Source organism: Phocoena phocoena, chromosome 5 (assembly GCF_963924675.1).
Source record: "Phocoena phocoena chromosome 5, mPhoPho1.1, whole genome shotgun sequence".
Taxonomy (NCBI): domain Eukaryota; kingdom Metazoa; phylum Chordata; class Mammalia; order Artiodactyla; family Phocoenidae; genus Phocoena; species Phocoena phocoena.
Genome location: NC_089223.1, coordinates 136,096,631 through 136,111,799, shown reverse-complemented (window position 1 = coordinate 136,111,799; position 15,169 = coordinate 136,096,631). Strand labels below are relative to the sequence as shown.

Here is a 15,169-nt window from a genome sequence, read left to right as displayed (position 1 = left end):
AAGAGACTCGGGGTGCGGGGGCTCCTAGAGGGGCTCTGAGACCTGGGACCTAGGGAGGGTGATGCTGGGCTCACAGCAACAGCAAAGGCTTAGCTGCAGGGAGGTGGGGAGCTGAGGCCGGGGAGGGGAAGCGCCAGAGCCAGCAAGCCCATGGATGCTGTGGTCAGGCAGTGCAGTCCACCCGCTGAGTCTTGGAGTCCCCAGGGTGTGGGGAGCATCTTGCCAGCAAAGGACCGCAGAGCCAAATGACCCCAGGGCCTTTGCTCAGGAGGCTGGCCACTTAGCAGGACACTTGGACCTCACCCCATAGAAGACGAAGGACGACTGGAATGTTCTGACCTGTTAGGAGGTGTGCGGGTCATTCCCGGGGCTGGGGGCGGGGCAGCGGGACCGGCTAGGAAGCTGGGGTGTGAGTGGGGGGCAGGGAGAGCACGTGGAGGTGCTCCGAGAGCAGGAATGCACAGAGCAGGCCCCGAATCAAGCTTAAGGGATGCCTGCCCTGTGATCTGGAAGACGAGGCCCTAGGCAGCCTCTTCCGGGGCCTCACCCGTGGCAATCCCCGCTGCCTCCGCAGGGGACACACTCTGGCTCCTGCTGAAGGTGAGCCCTTGTTGAGGGTGTGGTCTTGTCCCACTGCCGTAAAGCAGGAGGGTGTCGCGGCTGGGTGACTCAGTCAGGAGCCGCCTGAAGGGGTCCCACTGTTCTGCTTGTTTGTTCCTTAAGCGTGGGTGCCCTGAGGGCTCCTGGCTCCCACCGTGGGGGTCCTGACGCAGCAGCAGCCTCGGGGCCGCCCGCCCCTTGGGACTTGCTACTTCCCTCTTGGGTCTGGGGTTCGCTTTAACCAACTCCCATACCCCAACCCTTATTTTCCTACAGTACAGAGAGAAGGTGCAAAATATCAAGTGGTTAATACATGCAAATGTTTCCCTTTTTAAAAAGAAAAAACCTTGGAGGACGGGGTAACGGGTTTAATCACCCAAATCTCCAAGAACACACCCAAGGGTGCGTCTCTCTGTAATCATTCTCTTCCTGATCTCAGGCAAGCCGGGAGGCAAACTGGAAGCGTTTTCACAAACGGCATGTCCCACAGCCTTCAGGGTTTGGAGCTGGGGTGTGAGCCAGGAGGGGCTCAGAGGGGCTATATCCCAGCAGGAGAGAAAGGGACACCGCTGTTTTTATTTCAGGGGAGAGAGCTTTATTTTTAATATAAAAGCAGTTCATAACTCTTGTAAAAGTCCAGAAGAACACAAAGAACGTAAACATTACATGGAATTCCCCTGCCGAGTCAAGACTCCTGTTAGCTCCGGGGCAGACATGCTTCCGGAAATCTCTTTTTTTGCACAAATACCCAGAGATAACTGAATTCTCTCTTGGATAAGTAGCCTCGTACTGTTTATGCAGTTTGACATCTGCTTTTTCTCTCTTAAATGTTATGTGAACATTTTTCCATGCCATTTCATGGGGAACTGCCCGTCCTTTTCGATGGCTGCGCGGTGGTCCCGCATCCCGTTCTGAGGCCGAAAACTGTATGTCCCAACCTGGGTGGATTTGATGAGGAGTATTCTAGCAATGGTTGGTGGGGGGGGTTGCTGATAAGATTAGGGTGTCTGCACTCCTTTAATCTGGCCTCAGGTGGTCTTTTCTGGAATGAAGAATACTGACATCTTCCATTTATTGGGGTTCTAGTTCGATAAAGAGCTCAAAATATATTGTTATATGTATCCCTCGAGGTGGAGCCAGCGTTTCTTGGCCGATCTTCCCTTGTTTCTGCAGGCCGTCCCTTCCCTGATTAGCAACTGTTCGAGTCTTCCCTTTGGAACTCAGGGAAGGTCATGGAGGCTGGAGTCTGTTCCCTACAAACAAGAAACGGGGGGCACAGAAAGGCTTCCATGCCCAGGAACTGCACAGTGTCTTGCTCAGCTTCAGTTCCACACCGGGGAGGGTCCCAGGGGCCAGGCTGTGGAGTGACAGGCCGTTGGCTGGGGCTCGGTCACATGGCACAGCTGCAGGTCTGCTGTGTGCTCAGCAAGGGGAGAAGATGGATGTGGGCAGACAGCTGGCGGTTCCCACACACCTCTGTAGGGTCGGTCCCTGGAAGGAGGACCACTCTGTCCGTCCTTTACCGCCAGAGTGCTTGGTTGAGTCTCACTGGTTTGGTGAACACGTGCCAGGCATTGAGCTGGGCCCTAGGGGACACACAGTGAGCAGAAACCAGCATGAGCTCTGCCCGTAGACTCAGCTGGGTGGGAGGTAGACGTCAATCAACTGATGACCCAAATGAGTGTGTGAAGTTATACACCAAGGTAAGGGCTCTAAAGGAGAGGAGGGTGGGCCTGTGAGCATTTAAAAGGGGGTAAAAGTTAACTGGGTGCAGTAAGTGTGCCTGCGTGTGTGTGTGTGTGTGTGTGTGTGTGTGTGTGTGTGTGCGCGCACACGCACTTGCACCTAAGGTGAGTCATGGCAGGTAGGAAGAGAATTCCAGGAAGAGCACACAGCAGGTGCAAAGGCCCTGGGGCAGGAGGCAGCATAGGCTGTTTGAGAAGGAACTAGCTGTGCTTGAGTGGGTGGTGGGTAGGAGGGGCCAGGCCTCTGTAGGGCCCTGAGCCACGTAAGCAGTTTGGTTTCTAGGAAAGGCAAGGCTTTCAAGTTGCAGGACGACCTGATTATGTAAGTAAAACAGTGCCCGAGGCTGCACCGTGAAGCCTGAATTGGCCGTGTGGATGCAGGGAAACCGTTCTGGAGGTGGTTGGGTTATCCGGGCAAGAAATGATAGCATCTTGGAGAGGGTGGTGGCAGTGCGGAGGTGAGAAGCAGGTAGATTCAGGCCCTATTTGGGAGGTCAAAGTGGGAGGGGCAGGGACACGCCTGGCGTGACTCCGGGCTGTCGGGATGGGGTGCTGGGTAAGTGGTGGTCACTTGGTGCAGCAGGACGAACCCTGCTTCTGATAGCGTTTGTCGCTCTGGCCTCTGAGGCACAGACAAGGGAATACAGGATGCTCAGCCTGACAGAGAGGAAGGTGCCATATAGGCCCCCGGAAGCCCATAGTAGGTGCTCAGTAAAGGTTGGTGACTCATGGAGGTGTTTGGAAGGAGTGTGGCAGTCCTCCGCTGCTCTGGAAGTGCTGTCACATGGAAGGCAGTCAGATGACTCGTGTGATCCCAATGCGCAGAGCCAGGTTCGGGCTTCCCGGGGAGACCCGTCCGGGGCCAGTTTTACACCATCCCCGAGATCCAGCACTTTCTGTCCTGGGGGGTCTGGGTCCCAACGCCTACCCCTGGCACCCAAGGACCTCATGCCTTGGAGGGTCTCAGATCCTTCCTGCGTTTGGCTGTGCCAGGAGCTTCCACTCTGAGGGGGAAGAGCCTTGCCTGCCCCGGGCAGACTCAAGTGTCCTCTTACCTGAGGCCACTCCTGCAAACCTCTGTGCTGCCCGACGTTTGCCGAAAGACTGGCCATTTTGCTCGTGTATCAGCCTCTTGCCATCCAAAGGTGGCATCCTGGTGGAGGGAGAGAGCACTTAGGGTCGGGATGACCTGGGTGTGAACCCAGTCTCCATAATGTCTAGCTGTGTGACCACAGACAAGTTACTTAACCACTCTGAGCCTGACCCTTACTTGTCAGATGACATCGCTGTTGCCTGTCCTGCTGGGTGGTTTGAGCATCTATTCAGTTGTTCAGAAGTAGCCGTGAGCACCTGCCGTGAGCGAGCCCCAGGCAGGTGTGATGTGCACATGGTTTCAGTTATTTTGTCCATGTTGCCCCCAGTTTACCAACCTGGGAACCGAGTAGGCCAGTATGGATTAGACAAAGGTTTCCCCGGGGATGGGGTGCTATGGGCTGGCCAAACAATGATTGCTAAGAACTTAGTGGAAGAGCAAGGTGGCTGGCTGTGAATGGAGGTAGGATCAGCCACAGGCTTAGGCCGCCAGGAGAACAGAGGTCCCTCCTTGATGCCCGATATGGGGAAAAAACAGGATGTTTGAGAATTTATCAGATTTGGCTTATTTACAAGCCCTTGATCACTAGGCTGTCCCAAGCACTTGACACGTTCCTGTACTTGGTTTTCACAAGTTGGTGCAGCAGCTACAGAGGAGGCCTTGGTGGGAAGGGGTGGGGGTAGGGGAGCTGGAGGACATCCCCAGGCCCTCAGCTTCTGGGGGACAGACCTGGGGTTCCAGCTAAGTAGTCACACAGGGCCACTGTGCTGTGCATCTTCCTGGATTAATTACAGTATTAAAGTGAATTTCTAACCACCCTTCCTTGCCCCAACCTCCCAGAGCACACATTTGGCTCCTTAGGTAGGAAAGTGTATCAGCCAGGGCCTTCCAGAGAATCAGAACCAAAAGTGTATCAGCCAGGGCCTTCCAGAGAATCAGAACCAAAAGTGTATCAGCCAGGGCCTTCCAGAGAATCAGAACCAAAAGTGTATCAGCCAGGGCCTTCCAGAGAATCAGAACCAACAGGATACAGGTAGACAGACGGACAGACAGATATGGACATAGACATGTATTAAGAAATTTAATTTAAGGAATTGGCTTCCCGAGGGGCTGGCAAGTGTGGAATCCGCAGGGCAGGCCAGCAGCAGGCTGGATGGACACTCGAGTAGGAGCTGACAGGTAGAAGCAGAATATCTCCTTCTCCAGGAAGCCCTCAGTGATTGCCTCAACGGAGTGGATGAGGCCACCACATTATGGAGGGTCATCTTCACTTAAAGGCTGATTGTAGGCATGACCACATTGACAGAATACCTTCCCAGCCAACCCTAGACTAGTGTTTGGCCAAACAGCCGTGCACCAGGGCCTCTGACTCATGCAGAGAGCAAAGGCTGCCGGCTGAACAGGTTTGGAAGGAGGGTGTGTCCAGGCGAGTCCCCAGGGTCCTCCTTTCCGAGTGCTCAGCAGGGGCAAGGCTGAGCGGCTCCTCTGGGGCCACCTCTGCCAGACCCTGAGGCTAAATGCACACCTGAGTTTGCTCAAGCAGGAAAAGCCCAAGTTGTTGGAATTTGCCTGAAAAATAAGGTCCTGCAGTTAAAGAATACGTCCTTTGTTTAGACCCATCCAACCGGTCTGATAAGAACCTGACAGACTGATGGTGAAGTGTGGGTTCCCAGCCACTGGGTGTGCCTGGGAGATGGGTCTGCCACAGCCTCTGGGACCCTGGGGCCTCCCAGGAGAGGCTCACAGGAACAGTCCTCCAAGGCCAGGCCAAGTGGCAGGGACTTAGGGGTGGAGGGCGGGGAGGGAGGGGGGAGACACAGTGCAGAGTAGGGCAGGCAAGTGGAATGGGCTCTGAAGGAGGAGAGAGGAAGCTGGGAGGCAGCGTGGCCGGCAAGGTGAGAGCACAGATTTAGATTCAGGGATGCAAAGAGCACAGATTGTCCGTGGATGAGGATGGGAGACAAGCCCATCCTGCCCTACTGGAGCTGAGAACCAGGTGAGATCAGCAGTGGCTCCGTACTGAGGGACACACATGGCCTGGGGCCTGCTCGCTTGGCTAGTGCAATCCGGGAGGGTCCTCTGGAGGAGGGGGGCATTTGAACTGGTACCTGTAGAAGAAGGAGGAGCAGCTCTGTGCAGTGGAGGGAGAGCATGGCATGTTCCAGAACCCGTGGGTGCCCACCGTGGAGCAGAACGGTGGTGGAAGAGGTGGGCAAGGACACGGTGAGGCAGGGCCTCGGGGCCACCTGGCAGCCACGTCACTCCACATCTCGGAGCCTCCGTCCCCGTCCTTCCCCATACACTATGCACACATCACGAGCCTGTGATGGAGAGCTCCCGTCCCTCACCTGGCACAGAGGAGCAGTCTGCAGATGGCAGGGATCATTGTCATTATGGTGATGCTGTCGTTATGGTGATGCTGTTGTTATGGCGATGACGTCAGGGACCTCCGGCTAAGACGGCAGAAGCTTCAGAGCATGGACCCAGCTCAGCAGGGCAGGGCTCCCCTCTGCAGACAGGGCCTCCTTGTACAGTGTGTGGGGCAGGGAGGCACTGTGGGACCCAGGCCTCAGAAGAAACGTGGGCCCTTGCCGGTCCAGGATTCTCAGACTGAGCGGGTCTGGGGCCTGAGCCCACCCGATCAGCCCCCACTGGAGCAGGGGGCCTGGCAGCGGCCAGCGGGCTGGTAAAAATGAAAACTAGAATCTCAGGGCAGGTGACGATGGCAGCAACTGTCATGAAGTCCCTTCCCAAGCCTGGCCAGTGGTCCTGCATCAGTGCAGGAGGATGACGGGGTTCAGAGTCCAAACTGGGATCCCCGAGTAGGCCTCCTGGACCCGGACGCCGCGTGTATGAGTGTGCGTGATTCTACCAAAATGGGCCACTGCGTCATCGTTTCGGAGGGTCCGTGACCCAGAAAAAGTGGGGCTTTCTGCCCCAGAGGGACAGCATGCATGGCCCGGCTTCCAGGTACACAGGCCTCGGTGGGCCCGTCTGCCAAGGGGAGGGGTAGCCCCCCCCGCTGCGTGGACCTGCTGTTCTGAACGGCACGGTGGTCTCAAGGAACAGCAGGTGACAGCTTCTCAGAAAGAGCCCTGGACCCCCCTCCAGAAGGTCCGAGTTCTAATGTGCCACTTGCAGGCTGGGTGACACGGGAGACGTCCCCGTCTGTGGCCCGGTCCACGTCCTCTGGGCACCACCAGCTCCCACACTCGTTGCCTCCCTGGGTGTGAGTGCACGTGTGCGTCTGGCACAGAGCCGTGTGTGCCCTGGGTTCCCGGCTGCCGTCCCTTGATGAGCCCTTGCTGCGAGCAGAGGTTAGTGGCCGTTACTGATTCCTGTATTCAGGGAGCCCTTGGCGATGGAGCCAGGTTACAGGCTTAAGTCAGATCATGTCCCTCAGAAAACTACCTCTGGCTGTAAGATGCTGGTGGCATGTCATCAGTGCTTCACAAGGCATCAAGGCCTCCAGGTCCCAGGCCCTCGAATGGACTTAATTGTGCTCTGACCCACCTGCCCGGCAGGTGTGAGATCTCTGTGGGGTGGGCGCACCCGGTTTATTTCTGCGTCCCGGCACCTGAATGAGGAGAGAGCAGAGCGCCTGCATAGGACCAGCCCTTCCCCTCCCTTCTCTCCGCTCACCCTATCACCCAGGAGCGCCCCATGCAGGGGCCCGGGCACACAGGCCCTCTCCCTGCCCAGGGGTGCGCGTTACGGAGGGACCCCTAGTGCATCCGGCTTGCTCAGAGATCAGGGGCTGCTACGGCCGCTCGTGTTGTTATATTTTCAGGAATTTCCCACGCTGGTTGTTAAACCAGCCATTACTGAAAAACAAATGATGTAAACTTACGATTATAAAAATTACATTTAAAGCAAAGGTGATAAATACTCAACACTCCCTCCTCCCTAGTCTCTCGACTACATTTTACTACCATCTGTGCTCTCGAGGTTACTTAACCGCCATTGCATCTGTGCGCGGGAGGAATCATCTGTGCTCCGGGGCATCTCTTTCCAGCTCTGCATTCAGTGGCGTCACGTTGGAAGCTTGAAACTGGCCATGGTGTATTTACACCACGGAAAGGAAGCTTGCGGGTCTGGGAGCTTGGGGTGACGGGTGCAGTCAGGAGAGACTTCCTGGAGGAGCTGACACCCAAGCCCAGGTCTGGGGAGTGAGTAGGGGTTACGTGGGCAGAGGAGGAGGGCCCGGCATTCCAGGCAGAGGGAGAGTGGGCTAAGGCACAGACAGGATTATTCCGATTTTACAAACATCACAACTGAGGTCGTGTCGCTTAGCACAGCTGGACAGGCCTGGAGCCAGGACCGGATTCCTGTGTGTCTGGCTCCTGAGCCCGAGGTCTTTGCACGATGCTGCCCTGGAGGGTGACACATAGGCGGACCCCTGGCAAAGCGTGTGGGACCTCTACCATGCTGCAAAAACGTCCTCCTCCCCAGGGGCTCTCCCCAGTGCACCCCAGAAGCGAGGCCATCCCGGAACGTCCCTCGGCCCAGGCACCACGCCCTGGGCTGCCTTCCTGCCGGCTCAGGAGGGAATCTGGCCGTGCCGTGCCTGGCGGGGCAGGGAAGCCTTCCGGAGCCAGCGGCCGGGGGAGTTGGGCCAGGGTCAGAAAGCCGGCTCTGGCCTCTGGGGTCGGCCGTGCTCTGCCACGTTCCTCCCGCTGTGGCAGGCACTCGGGCGGGCAAGAAGAGCCCTGGATGGGGGGCCCTGACTCTGCCTTGACGGACATTACCAAGTTCCCAGCTGCCCAGGAGCGGGGGCCTTTAGCCCCTTCTTCCCTGGGAGGCCGTGGGATCAGCCAGGTGTGGTGAGATACTGGAGACCACAGAGCTGGAGCTGGGATGGCTGAACAGATCCCTCTGCCAGGCCTTCCCCATGTGACCCTCTCCTGCCCTCCAGAGCCCTCAGGCAGCCAAGTTTTGTTCTCAGCCTACGGATGGGGAAACAGGACCAGAGCCCGGGGGTCCCTGCCAGCCCCCAGGACTCGCCCTTAGCCTGAGTCCCCAAACCCAGCTGCCATCAGCTGCTCTGGGAGGCATGTGACACACGCGGGCTCCTGGGCCCCTAAGGCTGCCTTGGGAGGTTTTGGGGGGGCAGAGGGGAGGGTGCAGGCACTCTCAGATGTGACAAGCACCCAGGGTCATTGTGACAGGCCTGCGGGCTTGGGAACCCAGCTGGGACACCGTGCAGCACCCCTCCCTCCCTCCCGCCTCCGGCTGCCTCCCCGGCAACGTGGTGGGCTCCTGTGGCCAGGTGGGGGCCAGGCGCGGGGAGCAGGGTTGGGAGCGCCAGCCCCAGAGGGTCCTCTCCTTTGCCTCTCCTCCTGCCCGCTAACCCACCACATGTCCCCAGTTCACAGGTCCCCAAGGTCGGGTGTCCCCTTGCCCGTAGAACCCAGGTTCCTGTACAGCTTTTCGGACTCAGTTCTCAGGGCATCTTGGTCTGGAGGCTAGAGGATGGGCTGCATGGGACCTGCGGGGGGTGCCGGGGGTAAGTGACTCCTTGGGCCCCCTTCCCACCCCACGCAGGCCCTGCTGTGGTCCCCCTGCCGCTAGCGGGAGGCTCCCGGCCGGTGAGCACAGGGTCACCCTCACCGCGCCGCTCTCCCCTTCCCAGCTTAGAGCGCGGTGACCTGTGTCGCTGCTCTCCCTTCTCCTCCCCTCTGTGTGTCACCGCCTGGGAGACCCAACCCCGGAGACACCCGGTGGCCCTAAAGCAGGAGATCACAGGCTGCAGGGGTGCTGGGCATCACCCTGCCAGCCCGGCCCATGCCTCCCTGGGATCCCTGTTCGCTGTCACCTCTGGGCCCCTTCCCCTTGCTTCCACCTCCCAGGGCCCGGCCCTGGAGGCCAGCATCTCGCTCAAGCCTCATCTTTCTCTGCCCTGCCGCGCTCCCATTAACCACCCACAGCCATGCCCCCCGGGGCCTCAGGACCCCGGCCTGTGTCAGGCTCCCGCTCAACACCCAGCCAATAACAGGAGACACGATTTTCCTTTTCTCCTTCCCGTTGGGCGTCTTGGTTGACCCACAGTACTTGGGAAGGTTGTGACACGGTACCTGGAAGTGGGTGCCGCTGTCTGAAGTGACAGTTCTGAGTCCCCGTGGGCTGGGTTGTGGATTCCCCAGATCGGCAGGAAACCCCAGTGTCAGTGCCATGCAGGTGGCTCGTTTCTGGCATATGCCAGCACGTTCTTCCTGGTTGCAGGTGCGAGATGGCAGCAGGCAGTTCACGGCCCTTCCCTGGCGGAGACTAGCTTGATGGTGTGTGTGTGTCTGTGTGTATCTGTGTATGTCTGTGTCTCTGTGTGAGTGCGTGTCTAGTATGTCTGTGTATATCTACGTGTCTGTGTGTGTCTGCATGCCTGTATATGTCTGTGTATGTCTTGTGTGTGCGTGTGTGTTTGTGTGTCTCTGTGTGTGTGTGTCTAGTATGTCTGTGTGTACCTATGTGTTTGTATATGTGTGTGTGTCTCCGTGCGTGTCTGTGTGTGTCTATATATGTCTGTGTCTGTGTGTGTCCCCCATATCCTGCCAGCAACTGGGCTCCAAAGCCCAGGGCGTGCCACACATATCTGGTGATTTTTATGCAGGACACAAGTGGCAGTGACTCTGATGTTTCTGCTTTCCGTAGTTAACCATGTGTTTTCACACCGTTTTCTCTCTTGATTATCACAGTAACCTTTAGTATGAGGTGTTTTGTTTTAAATTTAAGGAAACCACTCTTTGAGGGGCAACAATTGGGTTTTTTAAATTATAAAAGTCACAATTTTAACCATTTTAAAGTGTATGACTGAGTGGCGTTTAATACGTTCTCAAGGTTGTACGACCTCCACTACCTCTATCCAATTCCAGAACACTTTAATCAGGAAACCGCGTACCACTGACCAGCTCTTCTCCGGTCCTTTCCCTCCCCAAGACCCCGGCAGTGACTACTCTGGTTTTGGTCCCCGTGGATCTGCCCTTCCTGGATGTTTCGTATAAGTGGGATCAGCCTAACGGCCGTGTCTGTGTTTCAGCGAACATCAGAGCTTCACGACTTTTTATGGACGAGCCGTGTTCCCGAGTCTGAATGGAGCTCGTTTTGTTTATCCGTTTGTCCTTCGATGGGCAGTTGGGTTGTTTCCGCTCTTGGCACTTGTGGGTGATGCCGCTGTGAACGTGGGTGTGCAGGTGTCCGCGTGAGTCCCTGGTTTGGGTCGTCTGGGATCTGCTTGGGAGTGGATCTGCTGGGTCGCACGGTGATCCTGCTAAGTACGTGGAAGAACGGCCATACTGGTTTCCACACAGCCACACGGAAGCCACACTTCTCAAATGGGGGCCAGAGGGGGATTTGAACCGGCTCCTCTGGGGCCGGAACCTGACCCCCGCTCCCATTGCAGACTGTCCCCCACCTCCTTTCCGTCTTCCCCTCAGCCCTCCCAGGCAGGAGGGGGACGGCCTCACTCCCCCTGGGAAGCCCTCCCGGGAGATGGTGCCGTGCCCACCTGAGCCAGGTCTCGAAGGACAAGGAGTTACTCAGAGCCTGCTGAGGAAGACAGATGTGGGGTTGATGGGAGCAGAAACCTGCAAGGAACAGTCTAGAATTCGGGTGGCGGTCAGGGGAAGCTCCACAGAGGTTGCTGTATCTTGAATCATAACAAACGTGCCCAACACACACTGGCCCTGACCGTGGCCGGGCTCAGCCCTGAGAGCTGACCTGCACTGACCCACTCACCCACACACCTCTGGGGTGGTTGCCAGGGTGACCCCACTTACAGGTGAGTAGACTGAGGCTCCAGAGGCTAGCTGGCGCAGGTGCCCTTGACACCGTGCCGTTCAGCTTCTCCATTGTGCCCCCGGGATCGGGCTCAGAGAGACAAAAAACTCACTCACGGTCACACAGCAGAGGAGGGGAAGAGGGAGGATTTGAACTGAGGCTCCTTTGCTCACCTTCCACACCTCAGCGTCCTCATCTGTGAAATGGGGGCGAAATAAACCACTCACTTCCGGCTCTCACACGGCGGCCATGAAAATTAAATGAAATCATGAATGTGCCCGCATGTGCAAATCTCGTGAAATCTCAGCCAGTTCCCGGCAGGAGGAAGTCCTCTCCCGGGTGTGCTTTCAAACTTTGTCTGCAGTGGGACACGTGTCTGTAGGTGTCAGGAGGCAGGGCTCTGGCCCCACTTCTGCAGCTGGTCACCAGCCTGGGGCCCTAACCGGATCTCTTTCCTCTGGGCTTGGTTCTGTCCACTGCAAAGCAGAGCGATGGGGATGCAGAGGGAAGGTGGGAAGCCCGAGGGCCCCGGGTGCGCTGAGGGGACCACCGCATCCTTGCTGCAGATCCCGCCTCAGGGGCCGAAGTTGCTGACTGCTCCCCTCTGGGTTTTCATTTTTATTTGAAGAGACACTTGTCGCCCGAGGAGTTCCAGGAAGTGTTTGGGATGAGCATGGAAGAGTTTGACCGCCTGGCCCTCTGGAAGAGGAACGACCTCAAGAAGAAAGCCCTGCTGTTTTGACGCTGCCGAGGCCCCTGACCACGGGCACGCCTGCGGGAACCACCAGACCCCTCCTCTTGCACTTGGCTTTGGCTTCTCTGTGTCTACGGTGGACGGTGGGCGCCTGGAAGGGCCAGGCTGGGCCCTGGGGGTGGGAGGAGGTCCCAGAGCAGGTGCAGCACCCCACCCCCCCGCCCCGTTTCTGCCAGCAGCGCTCCCGCCCGTAGTTTAGGGCCCAGACGCCTGGCTTTGCACTACTCCTTCCCCGCTGTTGCTTGCCATCACGGAGATGCTGCAAGGTCACTGCCCCGGAGATGGAGGAACAGACAAGTGCAGCCCACCCCCCAGGCCTCCGGGCAGTGCCCACCCCACGCTGGTAGGACAGAGGTGATGGGACCGGAGATTTGAGGAGGCCTGTCAATGACAGGGTCGTGGGTGGGTGGGCGCACGGCATGGCCCCCCTCACCCGCTCAGCCTCAGGAGGCATGGCCTGGCACATGGGCCCCCCACCCCCGAGGCAGGGGGAGTGCCACCCAGGGCTGCAAGAAGCATGGGGGCTCGGTTTTTACGGCCTTTGTGATGAATCGGTGTTTAGGGAGGAACTTCAGTCTAAACAGGCACCTTCTGCCAGGGCCCCCCGTGCACTGCATTTTTCTTCCAGATCATCCCTTAGATGCCTAAATGATATCTTTAGAGTAACACAAAAGTTTTTATTTTATTAAAAAGTAGAGCCTACTTAAAGACGCCATATATAAAGAGTTTAATTCTATGGTCCCACTGAAGGGGAGCACCTCCAGCCTGATTCTCCACTGTTCGCATCTGTGTGGTTTTGGGTTTGGGGGGTGTTCCTGACACACAGGACTCCTTGTCTGTTTTCTTTGTGCTTTTTTGCTTTTTGACCTGTCATACAGGTACCCCGAAAGGCAGACCCACTCCCCACCCCCCCCCATAATGCTGTGTGTAATTACACGTAAAGTACAGCCACCACTGTTTTTCTCGCTGTCATTTTCCAAGTCTTGGAGAGAAGACATCCTCCCCTGACGGCCAGTGCCCCAGAATGAAGGATTTCCATGCCCTCTTGGTGACGTGGCCAGGGGTGTCCCACCTTCCCCCCTTCTCCCTATAAAACACAGACACCCCCAGGGAGCGGTGCTCGTGCCTGGTCCTGAGACCGACAGCCAGACCCTCGGGGAGATGGGATGGGAGGTGCCACCTAGATCACAAAGTCAGCAGGGCATCCACGGCAGGAGGCCGGCGGGTCCCCCGCTGGAAGGCATCCTGCTTGTGATTAGGTGTGCGCTAGAGCGTGGTGCCTGACACGGAATGTTTGTCAATGCGTTGAGAGGCCTGTGAAACACTGCAAAAGTGTCCCCAGAGTCTGTCCCCCTCCCCGTCTTTGTGAAGCTGCATCTTTCTGTGTGTCCTCGATGTTCCCATCCGTGAGTCAACGTCAGTCACTCAGCTTCCTTTTGGCCCCGTAACACGCCAGTCCCTCTGCGCGCCCGGCTTCTCACCAGCCCAGCTTGGCCAGGGAGCGGAGTTCTCAGCACCTAGTACGCTTCCCTCCACTTTGCGATCTGAGCCCTGGCCACTGGAAACCCCCAGTTTCTCACGAGTGAACGTCATGTCGGACTAGGGGAGCCTGGAAAAATAAAGGATGATGTATTGTAACTTGTGAAAGTGAAAAGCCACTTCTTATAAAGGTGCGTCATTTCTAGGAATGGACCCCCTTCTGCCGACAGTCGTTGGGGACAGCGTCTGCCGAAAGTGGTCACCCCGGAAGCCTGCACAGAGCCGGGCGGGACGGCCCCAGAGTTGGCATCGGGAACGCCCTGGGACAGCGCTCTCAGGGGCAGCGCCTAAGGGTGGGGCCCTCTGCTTGCTCTAGAGCCCCTCAGCTAGGCACCAGGTGCTGACGGGAGGGATGCTTATGCCTGTCCCCGGTCAGCCTGGGGAGACAGGCCGGCAAACAGACAATGACAACAAGACTGACCCTTTGGAGAAGGTCCAGAGGAGGCCCCATATACACCCCAGAGGTCAGGGGGCCGGGCTCTCTGAGAAGGTGTTGCCAAACTAATTCTTGACAGATGAGGAGGTGTTCCCAGAGGCCAAGGGAGGGAAGGGTGTTCCAGGCAGAGGGAACAGCGAGAGTGGACCCTGAGCCAGAGGCAGCTTCCCCGGTTACGGAAACTTGGGTCGCTGGTTATGGCTGGAGCACGTGGCCGAGGAAATGAAGAGAATGAAGGCCGGGCTCCCTCCAGGGAGGGCCCAGCAGGTTGGCAGATGTCATCCTGGGATGAAATGCTTTATAATCTCTACCTTTGTTTGCTCAGACCGCTGTAACAAAAACCAGAGACTGGGGGCTTAAACAACAAAGATTTCTTTCTCTTGGTTCTGGAGTCTGAAGTCTGAGATCAAGGTGCTGGCATGATCGGGTTCTGGTGAGAGCCTGCTTCCTGCTTACAGAGGTGTGGGCTGTGTCTTCACAGGGCAGAGAGAGATCATCTCTCTCCTCATCTCGCTCAGCTTCTCAAAGGGCACTAATCCCATTGTGAGGGGCCCACCCGCACAACCTAATCACCTTCCAAAGGCCCCCTCCTAATCCGTCACACTGGGGATTAGGGCTTCAGCATATGGATTTGGGGGGACACACTTAATCCACAGCAGTTTCTAATCTTATTCCAATGACATTAATGACTCTCATAAAGACCCAGAAGCCTGTCCACGTGTACACAATCTGCCTCATTTTAGTACACCCAGGTTTGCAAGTCAGAAACCAGCACATTCCTTTGTCCCCAAGGACAGCCTGTCAGAGGTCCTGGTTCCACCCTGAAGCATCTCTCTGTATCTCTCCATCTCAAGCAGACACTGTCACGGAATTATCCAGATCAGAAAACATCCTGAGAGTGGAAGATGGCCCAATGACCCTTACCAATGACCCAGGGACTCAGCATACACCTGGCCTGTCCCAGGCAAACTGGACATGTGGTCACCCTGACCATACTCCCTCCACCCTCACCTCTCACCTGGGTGAACCCAGCTTCCCCATCAGCCTTCTGTCCCCACTCTCACCTCCGGACCCGTCATTTTTCACAGACAACCAGAGTGATGCTTTGCAGCCATCAGTTGGATCATGTCAAGCCTCCAACAGCACCTTCTATGACCCCCCGCTCCCCCCTCCCTGCTCCACACGGGATTGGCCTCTGCCCCATACATCACAGCCACGCTGCCTTACTT

General features: G+C 57.2%; 1 protein-coding gene across 1 annotated transcript in view; it reads left to right on the top strand.

The window, feature by feature from the left end:
- ABLIM2 (actin binding LIM protein family member 2) overlaps positions 1-11,953 on the top strand; it is a 111,953-nt gene extending 100,000 nt beyond the window's left edge. Inside the window, exon 23 of the mRNA XM_065877288.1 lies at positions 11,840-11,953. Within this exon, the coding sequence (XP_065733360.1) occupies positions 11,840-11,953 (114 nt within the window). The remainder of the gene's footprint in view (positions 1-11,839) is intronic.
- The last annotated feature ends 3,216 nt before the right edge of the window (positions 11,954-15,169 follow it).